This window comes from Ascidiella aspersa, chromosome 4 (assembly GCF_963924565.1).
Source record: "Ascidiella aspersa chromosome 4, kaAscAspe10.2, whole genome shotgun sequence".
In the NCBI taxonomy this organism is placed as follows: Eukaryota; Metazoa; Chordata; class Ascidiacea; order Phlebobranchia; family Ascidiidae; genus Ascidiella; species Ascidiella aspersa.
Genome location: NC_139450.1, coordinates 11,655,819 through 11,679,663, shown reverse-complemented (window position 1 = coordinate 11,679,663; position 23,845 = coordinate 11,655,819). Strand labels below are relative to the sequence as shown.

Below are 23,845 nucleotides of genomic sequence, written 5' to 3'. Positions count from 1 at the left end.
CAGAAATACCCGCGCTGGTTGTTTTTGTTGTGTATTTAAGCGTTCGCCGAGTTTCGCTGGTTTACGAAAGCCGACCTTGTTTAATTTGGTCAGTTGCAGTTCACCGCGACTTTGTCCGGCTAAAATACACTCAAACGCGTCTGGGTCGCCGTGTTATTTCTACGCATTGTGTTGAACTCAACCTACAACTTTTTGTTGCGTTTTAAAATCAAAAGATTTACATTATGCGATTTATAAATTTTGTTGTGACTGTATTACCAATAGGTCATAGCAATAATTTCCCGTCATTAATCGAATATTCCAAATACCGTATAGTTACTCGGCTATACAACGATTAAGCTATTTCCTATCACTATTTGCGTCTTATTGGTTTAAGATTCATGCAAACAAATCATTACTCGTTGCTGAAGGTCTGACGTGCGCATACCCATCAAAAACGAAATATACAGCTATCACTTAAGATGCGCGAGTAACTTCCTGTACCTCGTGTAAATGCACAGATCGCTATTAGTGACGTATTTTCTTTAATTGAGGACTTATGTTTTGCAGCTTTTCTATAGATTGACTTAATGTTTACAGCGTTTACTGGTTGATATTTTTACTACACCAAGCCTATAGACCAGTGTTTCGCAACCGTTTTGGCTTGCGACAACCTGCAGAAATTATTAATAGTTCGCGGCACCCTTGTTCGTATTTTTGCTGAGTGGTTAACTGCAACGTTACACTAAACTTGATTGAAACAGAACATTAACTGGGCAACAAGGTTGACAAACCCTTTTTAATTCTTGGCACTTTTATCGAACACAAAAAATTGTGTCAAGAAGCTTACTAATAGAGCCAATATTGGAATCCTAAATAATTTAAAATATCTCTCAAGACCCTTAAGCGTTAAAAATAGCACCCTATCGTGCCGCGGCACTCCGACATAGAATCACTGCTATAGATGCTTGAGGCTTGGTTTGAATAGTTTAACGGCATACCAAGAATTGTCGTTTGGGAATATTTATTCGACAATTGTATGGCCTAAATAATATACTTTTAATATATACTATAATATACCTTTTTTAAATGTGTGCATTATTCTGAAACCGGTATAAAGATTTTTCGTCATATTTTAATTCGAATTTTATTCCAAATTTTCGTCTATCTCTTATGGTCGAGCCAAGTGAAAAATCGCAAAGAATGAGAATGAAAACTTTAGAGTTGACATAACTTTTGAAAAAGCTTCAGGTGTTCAACATGAACTAACAATCGTCCCTTTTTTGCCAGTTCCTACGCACTCGAGCCCATCGTTTCCCAGGCGCCAAAGACCGCTCATCATCTCGCCTCACCTCACCCGCAAATGACGTCAAACTCCTCCGCGATAACGTCATCATACCACTCCTTTCCGTCGCTTTCTTCACACGCATTCGTGCCGCTGCAGTCGAGCGACCTGGCAAATCGCGGTGGGAATATAAGCTCTATTTGTCAATTGTACAAAAAATTGTTAGAGTCCTATAATGTACAAAGTGTCCGTGATTTACTCATTTATACTGCGAAGTATGTTTGGTTTGTTTAAAAAAAGAAAAACTGTTGCTCTCACAGCTAACAGTTAAAGGGGGGAATTGGGCATCCCTTACCTTGTTGTAACCGTACCTACAGTGGCAAGTGGTATGATGCTAACTTTAGGTGTTCCTGGTATTTACCCAGCAGCTTTATTGTCTAATTGAACAAACAGGGGATGATTTAACCGCACACCGGAAATTTTACGGTTCGTAAACTTTTACGGTCTTTTGAACGAGACGCGGTCCACTGTTGTTTCCGCAAGAACGAATTTAAGTAATTTTGTCAACGACGGCCGGTCTCCTTTAAGGTGAAACTATAGCAGCAATCGCGTTTTTTTATACAATGCATTTTTGTAACATGACCGATGCCCCTGTACTAGCAAAGCTGTGGAACCCTCCTTTTTCTTTGTATGTAATGCTTGACGTAAATGGCATGATGCATTTAAACATCTGATACAACTTTTGAAGTGGCTAAAATACCTTAACTTTGTTTTTAAACAGCAACACAGCTTTGTGACGACACTGAAGACGATTGCGACGCGTTGCCCAATCTTTCCCTAATTAGCAGCATCAGTCAAAGGTAGGTACTACAAATAACTATTTTGCTCTTTATTTCGTGTATATGATTTACAGCGAAACATATTCCAAGATTGACAAATTTTTATTCGTGGTAAGGTCGCTGGAGTCTAATTTTTGCCGAAAAAATGCATTTTTTATATCCAACAATGTTTTCAACAGATAAGTAGGTATTATACGCATAATTACGTGGGCTTGACTGTTTAAAATCTCGTCGAACACTTTCCTGAATGTTTTGTTCCATAGAAAGTTACAAACATAATTTGTTTTAAATTTTAAACCATCTGTGTCCACGAAATGCGAAAACTGCAGTGATAAAGTAAATGAAGTCCATCTTTTATTCTCATCATCAGTCCGCGTGGGTTGATAGCGCACATGCCTGTAGTCACGAACCACGCATAGTTTTGCCTTTTGTCTTCAAGTGTTTGACCTAATTACATACACAACCGCAAGCAGGGGTTAAAAAGTTTTTGTTAAATGCCCCCCTCACAAGGTATATCAAGCAGCCTTCTATAGTTTGGGCTTCAAAAAAATGATTACGATTTTATTGCTTTTGCTGACCGTCATGTTTTACTTTACAATTACACAATTATAGGTTTCGCTTTAAAAGTATTTATTGGCAAGTAAACAGACCATTTGCTGTAGGGAAAGTCATTCGCACCTTCTTGTGGTCGTCGCCTCAGACTATTTTAGGACAAAAATAATTTAACTTTTAAAAAGCAAATGATAAAACTTATCCATCACATCTTCGTTTTCGTATAAATACATTACGCGAACTAAATTGATAAAAGCTTTAAATAAAGACGTCTAGAAGCCCGAATACTCTCAGTATCACTGGTTTGAAAATTCAACAAGTTGTTTCCTCAGCACGGTGTCGAGCGTCCAGCAGTCGGGACACCAGCATCAGCAGCGACAGAGGTTCATCCCGAATCTGCCCGCGTTCACAGTTCCCAGCAAAACGGCAGTAAGCGACGCTCAAAAGCTTGGAGAAGGGAGGCTGAACGCCGAACAGGAAGCTAGTTTTCCGATTGAGGCAGTGGCCGGAGCAAATCACGGACAGTGAGTTTTGTTGTTCTTTTGTTTAGGCGCATTGGTTTACGTCTATTATGGGCGCGGCGCTTGCGAGTTATAACATTATGGGCGCGGCGCTTGCAAGTATAACTGCAAAATCGGGAAAAACTCAACTCCGTCTCTGTGGCCCATGTGTTTAGATTTTTACGTTGATTTCCAAAGACTTGCCACTGCAGAAACCTATATTGCGGTCTAGTGCTGTTGTTCTTGGTCATGTAAACGTAAACAATGGTGATAGAGTTCAAGCTGTAGTGTAGCCTTTTAGGTTGATTGGCGGTGTGACTATTGAACCAAAGAAAATCAAGCCCAATGTCTACATATTCTGATTTCTGATCTTACGACACACCTGTAAAGTTTTGCGGTGCACAGCTAGGAAGCACTTCCAATGTAAAATTGATGACAACGTATATTTTTTTACCTCAAGGGATTCGATCTTTATTTTTGTATCCGCGGGAACATCTATTCTAATGATTGTCGAAACAAAGTTTTATTTCTCAACTAGTGTCGAAGCGCCGCACAATTTATGTTCTGTTAAATATAACTTTATTTTGACGGTGGTTTACCACAGCTCAAAATTTTTTTTTATCTCTTCTGTTACAACCAAAACGTCGTATCACGGTGCTTGTAGTGCTGTATTTGTTAAACATCGATGCAACCGGTACATACACAACCACTCGTCGTCTGAGTAATGTGTATTATGTGGGTTGAAGGAAGATTGCAGGAAACCCGTTTCCCATCTCATATTGTCCACCACGGCCTGCTTCCATTTTTAACCTGTTTTTGTGACACCTTATCGACCTCTGTTACGCTAGACATTTTAAACCTAGCCAGCTTTTGTCCCACTGCCCTTGTGTGGTTTTGCACCCTGTGATTAAATTTATTTGTTTTTAATCTAGAAAAAAATGGTCGGAAGTTTTGTGGCCATCAATTAATTAGAAAGACGGAAAATGTTGCACGATCTTAAACGATGCGCAACACACGTTTATTGACCTATGGGTCGTGCTTATAGGCTCTAGTTTAATTGTTGATCAAAAATACCGAGGTATACTAAATTAACTCCTTTGAATGTCGTCAACACATCGATTGGTAAATAAAATTACCAAATAGCATTGTTGCTCCCGTTCACAGACAGCATTCAATTAGACAAATGACGACGAAAAACCGCAGCTAATAGTATGACGTATAGAACGTTTTCTAATCGGTTGCATTAAAAAAACAACGAGAAAGGAATGACGATCTCCTACCGTACTTTTACCGGCTTAGTTGCATTGCACGCGGAACATTTTTTTCAATCGATTGGGGATTCGAAAAGCCGACAGTCACGAAGTGTGACGAACTTCTGTACACTATGTTTTATTAGTTTCGCCGCATTATGCGCACGCCACCCGATCATGACGCCCAGCCGTAATTGCGCCGTTCGCTCGCATTTCATACAGCGTGGATCGCTGGCGCAAAGACCAACCCGGTGCCTCGTGCTTATTGTCGCTTCCGCGCCGCTAAGTTTAATCGAATAAAATGCACAAACGCAGCCGCGTCGCGAAAATCTGAGGAAATCCGTGACGCCGATTTTCTAAAACACTCCTGATGCGCTCTTTTCGCGTCCACCTTATTGCTGGGCAATGTATTCACTCGCGAAAACGTCATAACCGCCTGATTGTGACCCAACGGACAGTAGGTCTCCTTTATATTTGGTTGAAAGAACGTTGCTTGTTTGTGTTGCGCGCGACGGGAAACTAAAAGTGTTTCGTTGTACTTGTATGGTACACCTCTCATCTGATGCGTAACAGATTCTAGAATCTAGATCAATAACCTTGTGTTTTATAGCACCACCAATCTTCAGTGTTACTTAGCCTTTTTTACCTCTAGGTGCGCCTTTAGCTCTAATCTTAGTTGCGCTCTTAAAGTTGCGCTCTCCTTTCTGTTTTTTAGGCACCCAGCGACATGTCACGACGTCACTGATCTGGAGGGCGAAAGTGGAGGGCAGGGAGATAACCGCGACAAACAGCTACAGCACTACATCTCGATGGTACGTGTGCGCACCAGAGCTTTTCGCTTCTGAGCACAATTATTTTGTCCTAGCTTGATTGTAAAATTTGAATAATTTGCATAACATAACTGATAAACAACATGGGACTTTTTTTAACAAAGTAGTTGTCATTTGAAGGTGGAATAGTTTTACAACTTTGAATACAATTGTTTAAACTGAATCTGATGAATAAAGTTTTTTTGAAACCTTTCAGCAATAACGCATATCATCATCTGAATTTTGTACTTTTATTGAAATTGCTGCGAAAGCCCGTGGTACAAAATTTGATAACTGCCAGTTGGCGTTTGTAAATGGTAACAACCAAACCCAGCCTACGGATAATTAACGCTCTTCGATCTCGATTCAGTTGCTGGAGCGTCCACCGGGAGATCCCCTGAACATGTCCAGGACCAGTCAGCTTGCCGGATCCCAGCATCAGCCCGGAGCGAAGGAGGGAGAGGACAAGGAGAACCGTCGGATGGCTGGAGGAGATCCTAGCGGAGTCCCAACCTCCCTCGCTCTGATGCAGCTCCTCAACCAGCAAGCGAATGGTAACGTTTAAGGCTTATGATTGACTTTGGTCGAGCTCTTTTCTAAACAATCTCTATATATGGCCGTATTTGTCGAATTCTAAATAGAAGAATCAGGTGGCACTGTATATAGACATTGTAGAAAGAAACCGCTTGCACTGTACAAAGACACTGTAAAGTTGTATTGATAATACAATTTGTCTTTATACAGTGCCACCTGATTCCTCTTTTCTAAACAAATACGTGACTGTCAGATTCAAACGAAAACCGTATAGCGATGTTCGATATAAAAAAGAAAGCGGCAAAGCGGTTCTATAGATTTACGTAAATTAAATACTGTGTGTGTGCGGCTTAACTAATAAAGGTCACTTTCTTTCAACCCTCTGAGGTATTACACTACTTAGGAAGTAAGTTTTGGGGTGATAACTGAAGGTTCTTTAATAGCCCAATATCCTAAATGTTTGATATAATCTAACACATGAATTCACCTAGCCTGCACAATAACCACCTAAAATGCCGCTTTTCTGTATTTTCTTAGTAGCTGGAAATGAGCTTTGTCACTAAAACAAATACTTAAAATAGATGTTGATATTTTAAAATAGGGGTTGATATTTTAAAATAGTTGTTGATGTTTTAAAATAGGTGTTGATATGTTGCTTCCAGCAGGCACGTCTGATCTGGTGCCAGTGAAGCAAGACAAGGTACCAGCCGTCCCGACATCTAGACCACCTGCCCTTGTCAGCAGGTGCGTGTTTGGTACTTTGTTGTGACCGTCGTCACATTAACTATAATACGACAAATAAGCTAACGAACTTGTTATTACGTTAGGAGTTGATTCAGAGTTTAGAAAACATCTGGTATTTCGTTCATATTTTAAAGACGGAATACATTCGACCGAATCGTAAAAAATACATAAATGTTATGGCTAAGTGCCTAAGTTTGTTAAACTTTCGTTGGAGTAAGTGACACAGTGCCTAAAAATTGTGTGGAGGGACAAATTTCCATTTTTAAACAATTTCCATTTTAGTATTTAAAACAGGCTCAAAATAGAGTTTGGCGGGTCATGACTAGATCCGTCTCTGGAAAGATGTTTACGATACAACCCAAACATATAGAAACTCGCCCTTGTTTTCGCTTAGCTTATGTATTTTAAGAAAAATAAGCCACAGGCCGGATTAAATTGCTGCTTAAAACCGCGGGCCATATGTTGCCCAGGTCTGATCTAGGCAAACACGCTGTTTTGTAAGTGTTTGATCCAAGGCGGCATTGACGTTAAAAGCTTGTTAAATGTTCTCCATCTGTGCAGATCTCCCGTGAAGCAAAAGGCTGGCAAGGCAGCGAACCAGTCCAAGCGAACAAGACACAGCGTTCGCTTCGCCACAGACCCGACAACCACTGGCTCTACAGCACCACCGATCGTGCAGACACCACCCGTCGCTGCAACTGTTTTCAGCCCCGCTCAGGTCCGTATTATCACATTGTATCTACTCCAGCTCTTGTGTTAGAAACATAGTGTTTCTACAGCAGTGGTTCTTAAACTTTTATTACCGCGGACCCCTATTTTTTTGTTTCGCGTGGACCAGCGTTGGCAAGACATAATTAGAAATGACATCATAAATTGACATCACATTGCAAATAGACGTCAGATCAGAAATATGCTGTTTCGGTTCCAAAAAATGTGAAAGTAAAATTGAGTATAAATACATTCAGTGCAAAAAAGTTTTAATTTTTACCTAAACTATTTTTCTTGAAAAATTGACTACATTCCAATATACAAATATTTCAATTAGACGTTCGTTGACCCCCTAAAACTAGTCCACGTATCCCCAAGGTGTTCATGGACCCTAGTTTAAGAACAACTGATATAAAGAGACTGTCTTCGGTATGTGGACAACACTAAATAAAAGCAAATCCAAAAAAATTCAAGTTAAACAGTGTAAAATCTTCGACTTTTCGTTCAGCGCTCGTCTTGTTTCAGATGGGCGAGATTTCGCGTATGCTGGGCCTCTACAGCGCCTCGGACACACCGACTGGTGAAACGCGAGTTGCCGCTGAGCAGCTCCTCCACTACTTGCGAGACAAGCAGGTGCCGGTCGGCGTGAATGTAAGTTCTGGGGTTTTTTTAATATGCTTTTTCGAGAGGCGTTGCTAAAATATAGGCGCTTGAGCTTTGCTAGGGATATTTTATATTCCTGCGACAAGTTACATGTTTACTTCGAGTTCAGTCGGCTACTACTGATTTACAATTTCGGCTTTGGTGGTATAATGGTAACTCGCTTATATCGCTGATATGTTTTTTTTAATTTAATAAATTGTATTTGCATATGATTATCGTCGTGGCATCTGCCATTAAAAAGGTGGTATATTTATTTGTGCTTTCAATTTCCGATTTGCATGTAACATCGATTTACCTTCCACAGCTGTAAGCCGAAATAACTAGCATATTTTCCCAGGGCATTTGGTGTATAAGCCAGCTTTCTGGACCATTGATTATGCACAACGGTCCTTATTCGATCGTATTTTTCATGACCACTAAACAAGCGGTCGGATTTTACATTTATTCCCGGCACAAAAAAGCAGTGTGAAAAACGGGGGCGGCTGTTTTTTCTTCGATGGTGTAAACTGCAAAAATGTATTTCGCCTCACAGAGTTCCATTCGACCGAACGAAACCTCGAGCCCGTTGGGAAGCGCCAATACGTTGGCAGCAGCAAAAACAACAAAAGCGCAGCTCGAAAAACAGGTCGGAACAACTTGTTTATTTTGAAAAAAGCTTTATTGCATGCTGCGCGCGAGATACGGCAACGAAAATTGACGGTTTCCCGAACGAAAAATTGAAACGCTTTTTCCTGCGCAGATCCCCTCTGCTTTCAGAGACGCCACTTCGAACGCTATAACCAAGGAGCGTCGGACTGGCGAATTGTCTTTGTCCAGGTCTCCCGGCAAACCGCCGCTTCCCGCTTGGCGCTGACCTTTGACACAGTTTTGGGCGGACGACGACGGACATTGGATCTCGCGTGATACAAACACCTGCGAAAATATATCAGCGGTTGTCTGTATTTGTTCCATACGGTGGTTATTTTACGTGCGTCCTCTTTAAGCGGTACAATCTTCAAACTGCATGTTATATGTTCTGCATTTATTTTTGTGTTCGGTAATATTTTTGAATTCGGTAAAAATGTAAGACAATATAAATCAATATCTGGTTTTAAAAATGTATTTTAAATAAAAAAAGTTGTTTTAAGGACCATCTTTTGTAGCGATATTTTCCATCGCGAGTGCTGTTTCTTAGTTTACTTTATTTTTAGTTTTCCTTTAGCCTGTATAGCTTTATGTTGGTCACCATAGATTCACTGTATCTATTTTCGTTTGCATTTTTTTAGTCTGTATTTACTGTTCGTGCTGCTAATTGACTGTGTTGGACGTGTGGTTGTTTGCTGCTTCTCAATAAACAATCTGTAATTTTGAAAATTATTTGTGAAATATAGCAAAAATAGTGTTTTTACCTAGATATTTCCGATTCCGCCCAAATTGATTCAATAATTTTGACAAATGAAATGACACTCTCTTAGTTTTCAGATAATAAGCGTTCTCCTCCATATGACTTTTTGCTGGTAGCGCATATTTGAAGTATGTTTGATACTGTGAAGGGCAACATTAAAAAAGTTACTGCTGTTTATCAAAGTAAAACATCCACAACCGCGTTATTTCAAACCAAGTTTTACAGTTAGGAGTTGTTTATTCCCACAAGAGCAACAACGTCGTCGACCATGGACGATTCGTCAGCCTATTAAAACTGATTCTTTTGTCTGGCTATTGGGAGTGGACAAACAAACTTATTCAACTGGCAATGCTACAACTTCGCTTCTTCTTGTATTTCAGCACAGCGATGCTGGCTCAAAGAATAGCACTCAGTCGACTCACACGGTTATAAAGCCACAGAAGCAGTTAGCATTGTTGTAATAACTTGACTTTACTGATTTGGGTTTTCAGTAAGGTTTTTATAAAATTGGTTGATTTATCTCACATTTTAGACATATTGATTTGCTTGCTAGGCCTATGTGTTGCGTTTTAGATACTTGTTGATTTTTTTAACGTTTTTGTAAGACACTTGAGCAACTTTTGAACTAGACCATGACTGGAACTTGACTTCTTATTTATTCAAAAAGACTTGACTTGGATATAAGTTATTTCACAAATGGATTCACTAAGACTTAATTTATTTAAAAATGGCATGTTTACAACACTGGCAGCCTGACACACCTTCACACAGCTGCGATCAGCGTAATCGCATTGGACCTCAGCTCACTTCTTGAGCAGGAGCCGAAGAAATGTTTTCACTTCCCCGCCGAAAATCGTCAACCTTTCCTTCGACCGCTGTCCGATCTCCTTTTCTGGTCTGCAACGACATACTTAAGTCAACATAAGATATGCAGTGGTTCAGTTGCAAGACGTTTTTAAAACTGATAAATGTCGGCAAATGTAATGTGGCTGCTTAAAGCAAGTTTTCGTGTCACTGTAATAACTATGCCTTTTACATTTTCCTCTTACTGGACAACTGCAGAGTCGAAGTGGGCCAGTGTAGAACGGCCGAAATACGTCATCAGTGATGAGGTATAGTGTGACGTAGCATATTCCTTGGCCAACAAAGAGCAGCTCACCGACCATGTTCGCCACACAACCACCAAAAGTCGGCAGGCTTGTTCCTAAAACATGTTCTCAATTAGCAAAGTTTAGGATCTGACGGAATTTATTTCAAGTGATGCATAACCTGTAGTCTACTTTTGGGGAAAGTTTGTTGAAATAAAAGTTGCAATTTCCCTCAGTTACCCGGGTGCGATCTAAAATCCGCACATCCCTAGGAAAAGTTTATTTTAACTAAACGCAATTTAAAAAGTGATAATTCGTTACCAAATTTTGTGGTGTTAAAATAGGTATAGTAAGATGCCCGAAAATAAAATTAACCCTTAAACAAATCATTAGCAAGGAAATCTACCAATTCTTATAACTTTTTTCCGGTCAAAGTTAGTGCTTGATATGAAATCAAGGTGTTTACCATGGCATAAAATTAACTTCAAATTGTGCAAAATAACTAAAGCTACATCAGTGTGGAACAAGCACAACACGTCATCGAACATGGTAACAACTTTACCGAGTATCTCTATGACTACCCAGTGCTTACCGGCGGCGTTGTTCGACAGAGATATGGCGATGAAGGGCGCCACCGTGGTGAGGGCGAAGGCGCAGAAACACATGGCGGCGCAGTAGAGCGACCACGTGTCACGGATGCGACGCAGCAAGCTGGGTCTGTAGTGAACCGGTGTGAAGAACGTCGCTTCGTCGTCTGCTGCCAATGTTGCCCACGGCTTGGAGATGGGCCGAAGACCGGCGAAGTCTGTGTTAACGAAGTTGTGATTGAAAATGGTTCGGTTAAAACTAAGGATGTCGGTTTCTAATATAATTTGTGCATTTCAATCAAGGTTGGCAATCCAACGTCGCAATCTCTGACTTGTAATGTTAATTTTTCAGAAAACAATAAATTACGGTCTAAGAGTAAGGAAGATTTATTAACATTGTTCCAAATTTTGGCCTGAAAATTTTTTCACGGCACTTATTGTGGCGAAGAGTTGCAAGGTAATTTAGTTATGGCATAATCTATAATGTTTAGGTCGTTTGCGAAAACTACAAATTAATTATGTTTTAGTGTAATTCGTCGATTTTTCGTCAATCAAGTTCTATAGTGAAGTCATTTGCTTTGATGTACGCCCATTTAGTCCAAATAGTCTGTGTGCGTAAATTCAAAGGCTCAACATGATTTATAATAACCAGGATATACATGTCACGTACAGACTTGGACGACTAGATTTATTTAAGCTTTTTTTTTAATTAGATAAAATTTGAGCATTTCAGTTTTTACAAGATACAAGTCGTTCCAACCAAAGAGTCATAATTAAGACTCTTTGGTTTGTCTGAATGACTAAAAATACAGTTTGACAAATTAGCATTTTGGGTAAAATCCGAAGTAGATTAGAACTAGGATTAGAGCACACAAGCAATTCACAAATTAAGTTAGAATTAGAATTAGCCGCAAAGCCCGCAACTCATTAAATTTTTAAACTAGAATTATTCAGTTAACAAAATCTGGTCATGTAGGCCTATAGACATGCTTCAATAACTGTAAAAACGCTAAGAAATGCAAAATATTGATTAAAGTCTTAATTAAAAGCCCTTTAGATTTTTTCCGTAGTTAATTACCGTCCTAAAAGCTTTAGCATCTTTTCAATCGCAAGGTATGTTATAAAACGTTTAAAGAGTTGAATATATTTACCCAGTTTTATTATTTATTTGTTGAGTTTCATGGGTCAGGCAGATTTTCTAAACGATCGTTTTGTGTTTATGGAGTAACATTTACTATTTGATCAAAATTGACTTCCTACATACGAAATTATCGACCCTTCCAACCTGATTATACTAAAAGGCGATTTTAAGAAATGCCCTTTTCAATCTTGCTAGGCTATTTGAAGCTTTCGCAAACTAATCTTGTTAAACTAGAGAACAACAAAGGGGCTGTTTATAATTTTATCGGAGTTGGATGACTAAGTGGGAAATCGTAGTGGGAGAATTAAAAATGTAACTCTCCTATTAGTCGCGGCAAAATGCCACAATCAGTCTCACTGCAGCATGCTGATTTTGTTGACACATTAAACTAGAAAGGATAACACAAAACCAATCGCGAAAAACAACAAGCCTTCTAGACTAGGAGTTTTCCAACCATTTTTTATATAAACCATTTACAAGTGTAAAGAGAAAGCGTCCTCAAATTGTGCTTGTGTATCATACCAACATATTTTGCTGGTTGGTAATGGCAATGCATAATATGAAGTTATGCTATCAAATTTGTAAGTTGAACAGGCTGCTTTTGAAAGATTTACAAAGCTCACGAAGCGCATACGAACCTCGGCCGGAGAAGCCGAATGCGCCGCCGCGGAGAAGAAACTCGTTGGCGTCTGATTCAGAATTGTCGATGGAGTCCCGTGCGTACAGCGCCCTGCCCTTGTTGGAATTGTGGCACAGTGAGTTGTTCCTGCTCCGTAGGGGTTCCGGCGCCCCGTTGCCACTCAGCAGTTCGGCTTTGCGCGTCCTCGCCCGCTTGTACTCCTGTAGACGTTCGAACGGAAGATTATCGCGCTTTGAATATTTCATGACGTGGGTATTTCAAGGTGTCGATGTCGGACCAACGGTGAAACATTTTTGAGAGAAGTCGTTATGAAACTTCATTCCAGGAATTTAACTTCAACTTTGACGCTCTTTGTTGGTTCAATACCATAAAGGCCGCTTACGAAAAACGCAGTGCAAAATTTTTACCAAATAAATGGTGAAAATCTGATATACACACAGAATGTCCCACCTAATGCCGGCAAAACCGGGGTCTCTTCGGGGCTGAATTCTGTTCTTAATAAAGATGTTTAGAACGGAAAGCCACCTCCACTCATATGTGTAACGGTACTAAAAGTGCCACGAGACTTCTTGATTTTCCTCGTGTTAGGAGATTTAATATAATAGGGATAAGTAAAACCACCAAAAGCGTTAACTGCCGAAAGTGTTCTAAAGGCTTATCAGCAGCTATACTCACAATGTGCAAGGCGGCCGCAATTAGTCCGCAGGTGACTCCGAACACCAGAGCCATGCCGCCACCCATCAACCACTTTTGCACGTCAGGTGTCGCATACATCGGGAAGAATGTGCCGGTGGTTATCAGGCGACCGGAGCGCTCGGCGCTCTCCAGGGATTCCGAAGACACACTGAGGCCGATGACGAAGGAAAAGGTCCAAATCGAAGCGATCAGCACCCGAGCCACTTTGGTTGGAAGCAGGTCTCCCGTGTGGTACCTTAACATACGACAATTGGCAAGGGGTGAACTTAATAAAAATGTTTAGAACGGCATGCCATCTCCACTAATATATGGTGCTAAAGGTGCAGCGAGACTTTTATAACGCTGGGATCGCCTGTCAATGTACAGATGTCGTATTTTGCGAGTGCTGGTGAAAACGCAAAGATGAGGAGAAACCTGTAACTTTACCTAAAGTTAGAAGGGGTCAGTAGATTTAACGTCTCTTTTCTTCTTTTCCCTTATTGTCAATTATATCGTTGGAGTTTGGCGATATTTCATAAAAATGGATCACGCTTTCATGTTTGAACTTACTTGAAAAGTTGTATGGATTTGTTTCGTATACGTTCAAAAGTGTTTCTGAACCTTTACGTTTCATGTTATTTATAATAGTGTGAAAACTTTTGTTAAAGTTTTTTTTATAAATCTATTTTCGTATTTTCGTATGACACTGGCCAACGAAGGTCTCTCTTTAATACGTATGCCTGGGACTCTACCAATAAATTTGCCACTAACGCAGGCACTTCACACTACATATGTAACTCCATACGCTCTTACAGTGATCCTGGCATATGGATTATTCAGGCTAAATTTAAACAGTCGAGAGGCGCTTAGATATGTTGCCCGTTTGAGTAGGCATATATGCATTATTCATTCACATCATAAATTTCTAATGGGGTGTGATTGCTACGACCAAACTGGAATTGAACACATAGGCTTCAAGTCACTTACAACCATTTTGTTGACAATTACCGTTGTTTGGTCGCGTACCTACGTCAAAGCGATAGTAAAATTGTCTCGAGAATTTGCACAAAACAACAAAGTGAATTGCCTATTCCGCCGTACAATATAGACTCACAAGATGCGGTATTAACGACGCATGTTCTGTTTTACACGTTTCGTAAAGATTTACGACCACTATTAGAATGTTTTAATTTAGAAAACAAAACAGACTATACACTAGGTTTTGGGTTACATCGAGTTTTTTTGTCTAGATCTAGGATAATTTTTGTTTTTAAGATATTTTTTGAATCCAGTTCAGTTCCGGTTTCGGTTCGAAACCATGTAAAAGTTCTAGTTCGACTAAATTTCATTTTCAAAACCGGTTTATAAAGTTTCTGGTAGAATACAATATAAGTTGAAATAAACCTAAAAATGTGGGTCAATAAATGTTGAGAATAGTTATTGCATTGTAGGTCACTTAATGTAGCAAATAGTTCATCAAAAGTCGTGTTTATTCAAGTTTCGTGACGTATAAAAAACAAGCAGCATCTCATTATTTAAAAATTTAAATAACTTAAAAATTTAAATAACGAAAAAAAATATCAAAAAATCAACGTTTTATTTAATCAATATTCTTTTTTGCATAAAATTTTGAACATGGAAAAACTTCACTATGGAATATACAAGTTGTGAGATCCTAATTTCGTAAAAAAACAAATTGTTTCTCTGTTTTTTGAAATACTATCATACACATGTATTTTTTGCATTTATACTATAAATTTCGTCATCTGTGACAATACCTATGTCTATTATGGACTACAGCCGTAACCTTTATACTAGGTCCAAAATCTAATTAGATTTCGAAGAAGAAGAATTAAACATTATGCCTATAATAGTTGATAAACTCTTTAGAAGGATTCAGAAGTAAGGAAGTTAAAATACTTTCAAGTTGAAACTAAAATAATTTCTTAGTTGGGAATTCAACAGTTCTTGAAACACAAAAATATCGATCAAGTAACGAGTAATTACTTTGTTAGGATATAATTAAAAAGAGAAAAGGTATCGATTGGACTGGCCAAAGTTCCAGCTTTGAATATAAAGATCGTGTTTTAAAGAAAATAGACATTTCGGATTCAAAAGATATCCAGAGACAAATGCAAACGGTTGACATGCAAATATTGTCCCTTTATTACCTGAATGGCCTTGAAATGACTTGATGTCTGTCGAGGCAAATCAACAGCAAATGCATGAAAGATGCTGATATGCATGTAACATGAACCACGTTAAAGGCAAACTCGACCTGCAAGAAAAATAAAAATAACTTAGAAACAGCGGTCGTTTGTAATTTTATGTGGAGTTATATGGTTTAGGGTTAAGCCTACATTGTTTGGCATCGGTCGGTTTAATTGCGGGTCCCAGGAGGTACAAAATAAGCTTGTAACAGAATAGCAGTTACGCACACACAGCTGTGCTATGTATATACGTATAGGCCCAAATGTTGTTACTCTTTGTTTTAGAGATTGTCTACAATTGAAAAATAGGTAGGCCTATACAGTATGGACAATTACCGTCCACAAAAACATTTGTGTTTCACTTGGACTGGGATAACTATATTGATCTATTTTTATCACAAAAAAAAACAATTCTGCCAAAGTTATTAAATTGCGTTCGAGCAGTAGCAAAGCTGCGTAGCGCCGGAAGAGCCGCCTGTTCAATCGGAAGAGCTATTTATTGGCCAACGGTCGATAAGTCATCTTACCGCCTTGGCACAGTAGTCTCTGTTCGTCGCGTGCGGTTTTTAATTTCCTTGGGGAGACAACCAAGCCGAGAGCCTGCGCTCTGGGCCCTTAACAATTGCGTACCCCGGTGTCTGGCGGGTGCGCGACAATGTCAACTAATGAGCAGTGCCCTCACGTTGTCAATGTTGTTGTGACCACGGCCTTGATGGGTCAATAAGCAGCAGAAAGACGTGCCAGGCTAATAATATGGCCCCACGCTCGTTTTTTAAACTAAAGTAAGTTTGCGACTTACCTGACTTATCTGGACACCAAGTTGTTGCATTATACAATTTAGCCACAAAAGGAATACGAGACCATCTTGTCATCTGGCATGCCGTTTCGTGTTGTAAACATCGTGCATGGCAAGTGCAGCGCAATATATATATACAGGACTTAGTAAACAACCGGGTAGGTTTTGCGCAGTGTAAAGCTCAGCCTCAAAACAATGACATGTACAAAGACGCAATACCGTCTAAAATTTAACTAGGAAAATTTTTTAAAGTTGACATTACCTGGCTTAATTTATAAAAGAGATTTTCCACAAATCATGTTAAGAGCCTTTGAATAAATAAATCTGACCCGGTTAAAATATTTTTCTAAATATAGACATTAACCAGAATATAGGATTCGTGGAGCTCGGAGTCAAAAGAAAGCAACATCAGGTGCCACTTACCGGATCTATAAAACTGCCGTTTTTGGCGAAAAATTTTAACGGCAGCACTCGTTCCGTCCCAGGCACCACGGTCAACACCCCGTAACACAACATGGTCGTATTCAGGAGAATGTCCTTTATCGCCATGGATCCTCTGCAAAGACAAACGACAGCTCGTGAAATGCGGCTTTTATATTGCAAGACAGACTGCCACTATTGTCAGGCAGACATTAAGCAGTTGTATAAATAGCCCTTCCCTAATGACGCGGAGTCCTGGAGTATTAGGGCCTTAACTTGGCCGTAGAAAGCGTATACCTAAATTACAACCACATGGTTTCCTACAAACATACATTAAAAGTTGACAAACAACCCAAAACAACCCGCACAATGTGTATGAAACACCTTGTAGGCTCGTTACGGCGAGTTAAAACTCGTCGGTCGAAAACGATTCTTAATAAAGGCATAGTTTGTAATAAACACATGGCAGGTAATGTGATTCAGACTCCCCACAAAATAGGTTGCAGAAACACATTTAATAACAAACTTCATCATATTGTTTCAACAGAAATTTGTTTCAGCGGTAGTAGGCGCGGTTTAACATACAGGCGATAAACGGTGCTCCCTTGGCTCGCAAACTATCTAGCACTTACTTGAAAAGCCAAGTCGGTTTCTGCAGCTTCGGTGTGGTCAGCATGACGACCGCGCACCAAACGCTGCTTACCAGGTTGACGAACGAAACCACGGCCAGAGCTCCAATGGCCACGTATGATGACAGCCAGCGATTATCAGAGTTGAGCAAAATCACATCCCAGCACGTTTTCGGGTCCGCGTTCAGCGGGGAAAGGTCTCCGGATTCATTCATGCTTTGCAGCATTCCTACAGAAGCGACCTATCACCAGTAGAACAGCAACGCGTTAGTATGATGCGCGTAGTACAGTTATCCCTATCCAGCACTTTGGCCAACAGCGAGACGGGCGCTGCGCCACAAAATTACTACTGCGTCAATGCGTGCCCTTGAGTAATGGGGTGACGTCGGGATTAGCAAGCGCGGCGCGCTCTCGGGACGTCGCGATTGCAAACGCAAAGCAAATGCGCCTAATCGATACGGGCGTTGCATACTGTCACTGCTGCTGCTCTAAAGCATGATGCACAACAAATTGAACTTCGCTTCGTACGTTACAGCGCTTCTCCAAGCTCCAGGGAGTGACCTCGGCCTTTTAAACTTGCCGTTTCGGGAAAAAACGCAACACATGCCGCGCTTTAACCTTAGTGCAGGGGCGACAGCAGCCAGGCACGACAACCGACAACAGCAGGACGGCGCACAAGTGCCTGAACGCTCGTTTGTGCTCTCTTAAAGGCCACTCCATCATCGTCGGCGTCTCGTTATGAATCTTGTATGACATCAAAAAGCCGGCGCCGGGGACCTGCTGATGCTTTTTTGCTTCTCAGTTCGCACGAAAGCCGCCTTGGGCAGATAAGATCGCCCGAATCCATGTGTGACACTGTTTAGGGCTTACGCTTAGCGGATGTTAACGTGACAACTGGCAAACTAGAAACATCCGACCGTTTAAAAAAAATAGATATCACTAATCCTCCGGCTTCGGAAAACTGATACGCGATTGGCCCGGCAGTTGCTGAGTGTTGTTGTGTCGGAACAAAATCTGCATATAGCAAAGTCTGCGTTTTCTTATTTTGGACATGATGTTGTCCTACGACTATCTGTCATTTTTGTTTACATATATGCGAATGGGAACAGTTCCTCGTTAAATATGGAAAAAAATTATACGTAAAATACAAATCGGTTGTCTTTTTAACTTACACCATCGGTTTTACTATCTAAATTGGCCAGGCGAATTTTGCACTGGTTGCAGAGGCTTTTACAATTTAAATGTTCAAGTATTATTGCCTTGAATAGCGTCCTAAAGTTTTTAAAGCTAGACATAAAAAACAGCTGACCTATTGTCGCCAGGTTGTCTACTCGTTATATGCTGGCTGGTCATAAGCAGTAAATTTGATTGACCCATTATTTCCATGACTTAAGAAAGTCTTTTGTTGGTTTGTACTTTGTACTATTCATAGTAACCAAAAGTAGGCATATTAAGGAAACACTCAAACAAGAGTGTTACTTTTTGGATGTTAAACTTGATCGTGTAAACTGTACTTACAACAACTTGTAGGCGCTGTTTTCGCGCTTCACTGAAGCGAAAATTGATTTTTCTCGAAGGACTAAAAGGTTGTCCTTATCGGGAATTTCTGCAAGCCAAGTACAGATTCATTAGAATGCTGGAGCTCCACCTATGCTGCACCTACTTGACCAAACCACATTTCACACTACGCCAACAAATTCCTCTCCTAGGCCTACTTGCCAATAAAGGGGTCTGTTTTTTTATCTCTCACGCTGCACGTCAGCAGACTGAAAGTAATTTGAAACGTCTAGTCTAGTTCGTTTCTAGCGTGTTGTGTTCTATTATTTGGCCTTCGTCGCCAACACTACCTTACCTTTCAATCGTCCATCACTTGTTTGATTCGCCCTGCTAAAGCAACGCCAAGTAATCGCGGAACATGTCGGCGTCGTAGCATCGCAACAATATTACTGTTGCTATATATGCCCGAGGGCTGCCGGTAAGCTTTTCAGTCCCGCTCGTTTAAAACGCAATCTGTTTGTTTTATTGCTATCGTCAACTTTTTTCTCGAGGCTCTATATCAGTACTCAAGCATGTCAGGCGAACTAAATATACTCATCAGGGTTCTGCATGGTAAAAAAACAACTTATTTGTTAGGATGAAGGAAGTTTCCCCGCAATCTAGGTATTAATATCATGGTTTGGATCCAAAGTGTGATTGGAGATCATACTACCGTGTTAAGAGATCATACTACCTTTATGTACTTATGCTTATTATATATGGAGGAAAATATTTTTGACATCAAACTGTTTTAGATCATAACTAAAAGGCTTCCTAATTGGATAAATAAGTCCGAAACTAAGATCTGATATCGGACATTCTAAACTAGAATACTCTCCATTTCTGCTCTTTTAAACGATAAATTAGTTAGTTGCTTGTGCGTAAACATAACATTGTCCCAAGTTGAGTAAGTTGTGCAATAACAAGCGTTGATATAAAACGATCGAACAGCTAAATCCTTCGGAAATACTATAACCATTTTAGTTGCACGCAGGCACAGTTGTAAAGCAAGCACTACAGGCGACGAAAATAAATTGCCAAAGACCATAATCCTTAAATCCCCTTGGCTCATTCAGGCGTAAATCGCATTTAATTAGGTACGAGTTCATCTCGGTGCATATGTAGTGGATGTAATATGCTACAGAGAAAATTCATTCATCGTTACAGTGGTTATATTTATATCACCGCTCATAGAAATGAACACTTGGGAGCAAATGCGAAATAATAATAAACAAACGTGGAAGCATGTATAGAATTTCACGACGATAAAAGACACAATTTAGGTATACTTAGCGGGCATTACATGGCAGTGTTGTAAACAAGTCATTTGTAAAATAACTGAAGTCCAAATCAAGTTTAAAATAAAACGATAAACTTTTAAAATTGGGAAACTCGCCCACTTAAACAGTGAGTTAAGTCAGGGTGGTCCAACTTCTTTTCATCGTGGGCCAAAAACAAGGTCTATTTTATCTTGCGGGCCAATTGTCGAAATTGCGATTCTTAGGCTTATTGCTGGAAAATTATACATAGTCTATTGCATATATACTAACTTTATGGAATGTATATCTTTGTTAAGTTACGGTAGTTATGAAATAATTTCAACACCAAAAAAAAAAAAAAAAAAATTGAAGTGATAAGCAAGGTTGAACCAAAGCTGAAAAAGCTGAACTCGTGGGCCAACTTTGGCCTTTTTTTGACCACGCTGAGTTAAGTCATTACAACACTGTCACATCTGGTTAGGGGCGTATCCAGAAATTCAAAAAGGGGGGTCCCGAATTTTCAACTTAGGGAATTCACCGTTTTTTCGTCTGACGTTAATAGCGTCATAAAATAGCGATGGTAATGACGTCATAAATAAGAAAAAAATAATCAGAAACAGCCAATTAACGTACAGCAAAAGAGACACGCAAAGCGAACACGTGCGTTATCGACACTCCTGTCAGGCGCCAGCTGCGATACCGCTTAGCGTGCAATCGTTAACTTCAGGCGAAAAACTAAACCAAGATCGTGAAATATGTGTGATTGATTTTGGTAGATCCATGTACGGGACTACGCTACATTACAAGCACGTCTTTCGCCACTTGCAATACTAAACGAAGATTTTTTCCTGGGTGTTGTTCGATTAGCGCGACATATACAACTACTTCGAAGAAACGCGATAACTTTAATAGTTATTTAATCTAGTTCGGTGTTTGATAACCTTTTTAAGTGAGGGCACACCTGGTGAGCGAAGCGAGCGCGATTTTTTTTGCTATAACAGCATTTCTTTTGAATTTCTTGCAAGGTTTTATTAAATTGCCGAAAATAAAAAATGTTAAAAAATATATGTCCAATATTTTTTAATACGTTTTCCGTTTTTCCGCGAGAAAAAGCGGAAACCGCTTAATTTATATTATTAATTGTCGAACACACACTTGCCGATCAGCCAACCCGAACGATTAACCAAAGGCGAAAGAGAAAACTAGACGAAAAAGGGCGGTTTGCGTTTGATTTTGGTTTCGCATTAGCTTAAGACGCGTGATCAAATTACATTAAAAAAACACGCAGCTTCGGACGGTGAGTTAAACCCCGACAAAAACGAACAAAAAACAAAACGATAATGTCACTTACGAAAAGGGGGGAGTCCGAACCCCCCAACCCCCCCTGGATACGCCACTGCATCTCGTCATATGGTATTTTATAATTTTCTACTAGGACCACCAAATAAAGATTATAAGCAAACAGTAAGTTTCAAATCATATTTTTAAAAGTTAACGCTAAATATATAAACAAAAAAAACAATTAGCAACAGTGGTGAATGGTAAGAAAAACAGTATTTTAAAGGATATCTGTAAATTTTATTTTGTCAGATATAAAGATATGGCTGTTAAAACGATAAAGCAATACAAACAATAAATAAATACAGTTGGCAATTGTAATAGTTAAATAGAATAAAAAAAAATAAAAATTTTGCTGTTGGAGCAAGGTGTGTACTATAAAATATCAATGTTTTAAATATTTAAAATGCGAAAAGCCAAGTCAAAATTAAAACAACTTCTTCCACTCACAATTGGCTGTTTTTTAAAATATCGCCATTTAAGTTTGGAAGCATAGCTCTTCCATTTGGTTAACATTTTAGCAACAACTGTGCTTCTATCATCCCAAGGATAGAAAACCAAGGAATGGCCTTGATCCATAACTTTTCGGATGCTGTTATTACTGTAGGTTAGCTTTTCTCTGAGTATGCCATACACCATTATATCCTCTAATGGAAAGGCTTCATAGTTGGTAACTGTGGAGACCAAGTATAAGTCAGTCACCATTTTCCTTGTGAGCACTACCATAACTCCACGACAAAATGCCGGCAAAACTTCCATTGAATATTGGATTGGGCTAAGGCTGTGTTTTCCTGAACCTCTTATAACACCAGCATTCTTTTCAAACATGAATCCACAATACATCAAGGCCTTCCTTGGTTCTCCATTGACCTTAAGGTAATTTATGGTGCTTACTATATCGATGACACAATCATCATCTGCAAGGATATAATATAAAGCTTGGGCACCATGGTTTTTTAAAATCCACTTGAATGAAGATAGTGTTTTTTTAGTTAAATTGTGAAAACTATCCACAATATTGGTTTGCAAAACATCTCCGAAACATTGGTTTTCCAATTTAACCAGCCTTTCTGTGACTGAATGAGTACTTTTTCCAAGTAGAAAGATAACAGCAAGTTCTTGTCTTTCCAAACTTTTAATACTTCCCCATGTCTTCCTAATTGCTTGCCGTCTTTTGAAGTGGTCTGGGGCAGATTTAACCAGAAAGATCACAAATTGTTTTTTCTAAAATGGTGTGAAATTAAATTGTTTAAGAGACAGAAAAAATATAGTACAGTACAATGCTGACTTCTTACCCTATTATGAATGCTATTGAAAGGCACCAAAGTGTAGTTCACTGGTATATCAATAGCAGGATAATGGTTGGCTGAATAGATTTCTGGCAATTGGTAGAACTCATGTTTCATTTGGGCTCTAAAAGGTAGGTAAAATACAATCATTTTATTACAATTATTACACTTTATAGTTTTTTATTCATAGGGCACTCCAGAATGTTAAAATAAAAGTAATGAAATATGCATTTTTTGCATGACCTTACATATAAAAAAACATAAAAGCATGTTTGCATGTTTTTTAGTTCTATGAAAGAAGAAGTCTTGTTGGTGGATAAGACGTTTTATTAATATATTTTGCATACATTATTTTAAAAGTGTGTTAGCTGTAGTCAGTAAACCTATGAGCCATAAAAATAAAAGCATTATTAAAACAATACCTTAAAATATAAGTGTTTTTTTAGCCAAAACGTGTTTTCAAAATTCTATGAAGGCTCTAGTCTATCCTGGTTGCCCTTTCTTGCATGTTTTATTGACATTTAAGGCATGTAGCTCCAATTTTTAGACATGCTTGTGTGCAATCAAATGTTTAATGCACACCAGATGTTTACAACTCAGCAACTGATTCAATTAGGGCTTTATGAATACTGGAGGTTAAGAATCGTGCTACAACTATATATTTTTTTCGAAATTTAGGTAATAATTCAATCATTTAGGTATTCACACTAATTGCTTAAATCTCAGGTGTGCACCTGCCACAGAATGCAGACTGTTGATTAAATACTGTGGAAAGTAAGGATTTTAAAGTAAACCTACCGAGTTTCGTGATGGACCACCTGCTGCAAATATGGATATAATTTAACGACTGTAACACATAGCACAGCGTAAAACAACAACTTCTGTTTGGCATATTTTTTATTCATGCTGGAAGAGATATACTGCAAATTATTCTCGTTAACATTTGTGCAGGTTTGCTAATTCAACTGATGTACCTAAATCCGTTCATGT

At 39.2% G+C, this 23,845-nt stretch overlaps 3 protein-coding genes across 3 annotated transcripts in view; 1 reads left to right on the top strand and 2 right to left on the bottom strand.

Annotated features, from left to right (window-relative positions):
* Positions 1–9,210, top strand: part of LOC146147861 (uncharacterized) — a 37,723-nt gene extending 28,513 nt beyond the window's left edge. Inside the window, exons 17-26 of the mRNA XM_083388322.1 lie at positions 1,270–1,445; positions 2,046–2,124; positions 2,988–3,179; positions 5,121–5,217; positions 5,585–5,768; positions 6,411–6,492; positions 7,054–7,210; positions 7,726–7,851; positions 8,396–8,488; positions 8,603–9,210. Of these exons, the coding sequence (XP_083244448.1) occupies positions 1,270–1,445; positions 2,046–2,124; positions 2,988–3,179; positions 5,121–5,217; positions 5,585–5,768; positions 6,411–6,492; positions 7,054–7,210; positions 7,726–7,851; positions 8,396–8,488; positions 8,603–8,716 (1,300 nt within the window). The 3' untranslated portion in view covers positions 8,717–9,210. The remainder of the gene's footprint in view (positions 1–1,269; positions 1,446–2,045; positions 2,125–2,987; positions 3,180–5,120; positions 5,218–5,584; positions 5,769–6,410; positions 6,493–7,053; positions 7,211–7,725; positions 7,852–8,395; positions 8,489–8,602) is intronic.
* Positions 8,650–17,948, bottom strand: LOC146147860 (uncharacterized). Its single transcript, XM_083388324.1, has 9 exons — positions 17,437–17,948; positions 16,808–16,940; positions 15,550–15,656; positions 13,379–13,634; positions 12,702–12,903; positions 10,928–11,140; positions 10,297–10,451; positions 10,009–10,144; positions 8,650–8,775 (listed from the first exon to the last, which is right to left on the bottom strand). The coding sequence occupies exons 1-8, from the start codon at positions 17,658–17,660 to the stop codon at positions 10,046–10,048; spliced, it is 1,389 nt and encodes a 462-aa protein (XP_083244450.1). The 5' UTR covers positions 17,661–17,948; the 3' UTR covers positions 8,650–8,775; positions 10,009–10,045.
* Positions 17,949–18,372: 424 nt separating this feature from the next.
* On the bottom strand, positions 18,373–22,972 carry LOC146147859 (beta-1,3-galactosyltransferase 5-like). The gene is made up of 3 exons (XM_083387951.1): positions 22,862–22,972; positions 22,017–22,790; positions 18,373–18,447 (listed from the first exon to the last, which is right to left on the bottom strand). The coding sequence occupies exons 1-3, from the start codon at positions 22,970–22,972 to the stop codon at positions 18,373–18,375; spliced, it is 960 nt and encodes a 319-aa protein (XP_083244077.1).
* Between the last annotated feature and the right edge of the window lie 873 nt (positions 22,973–23,845).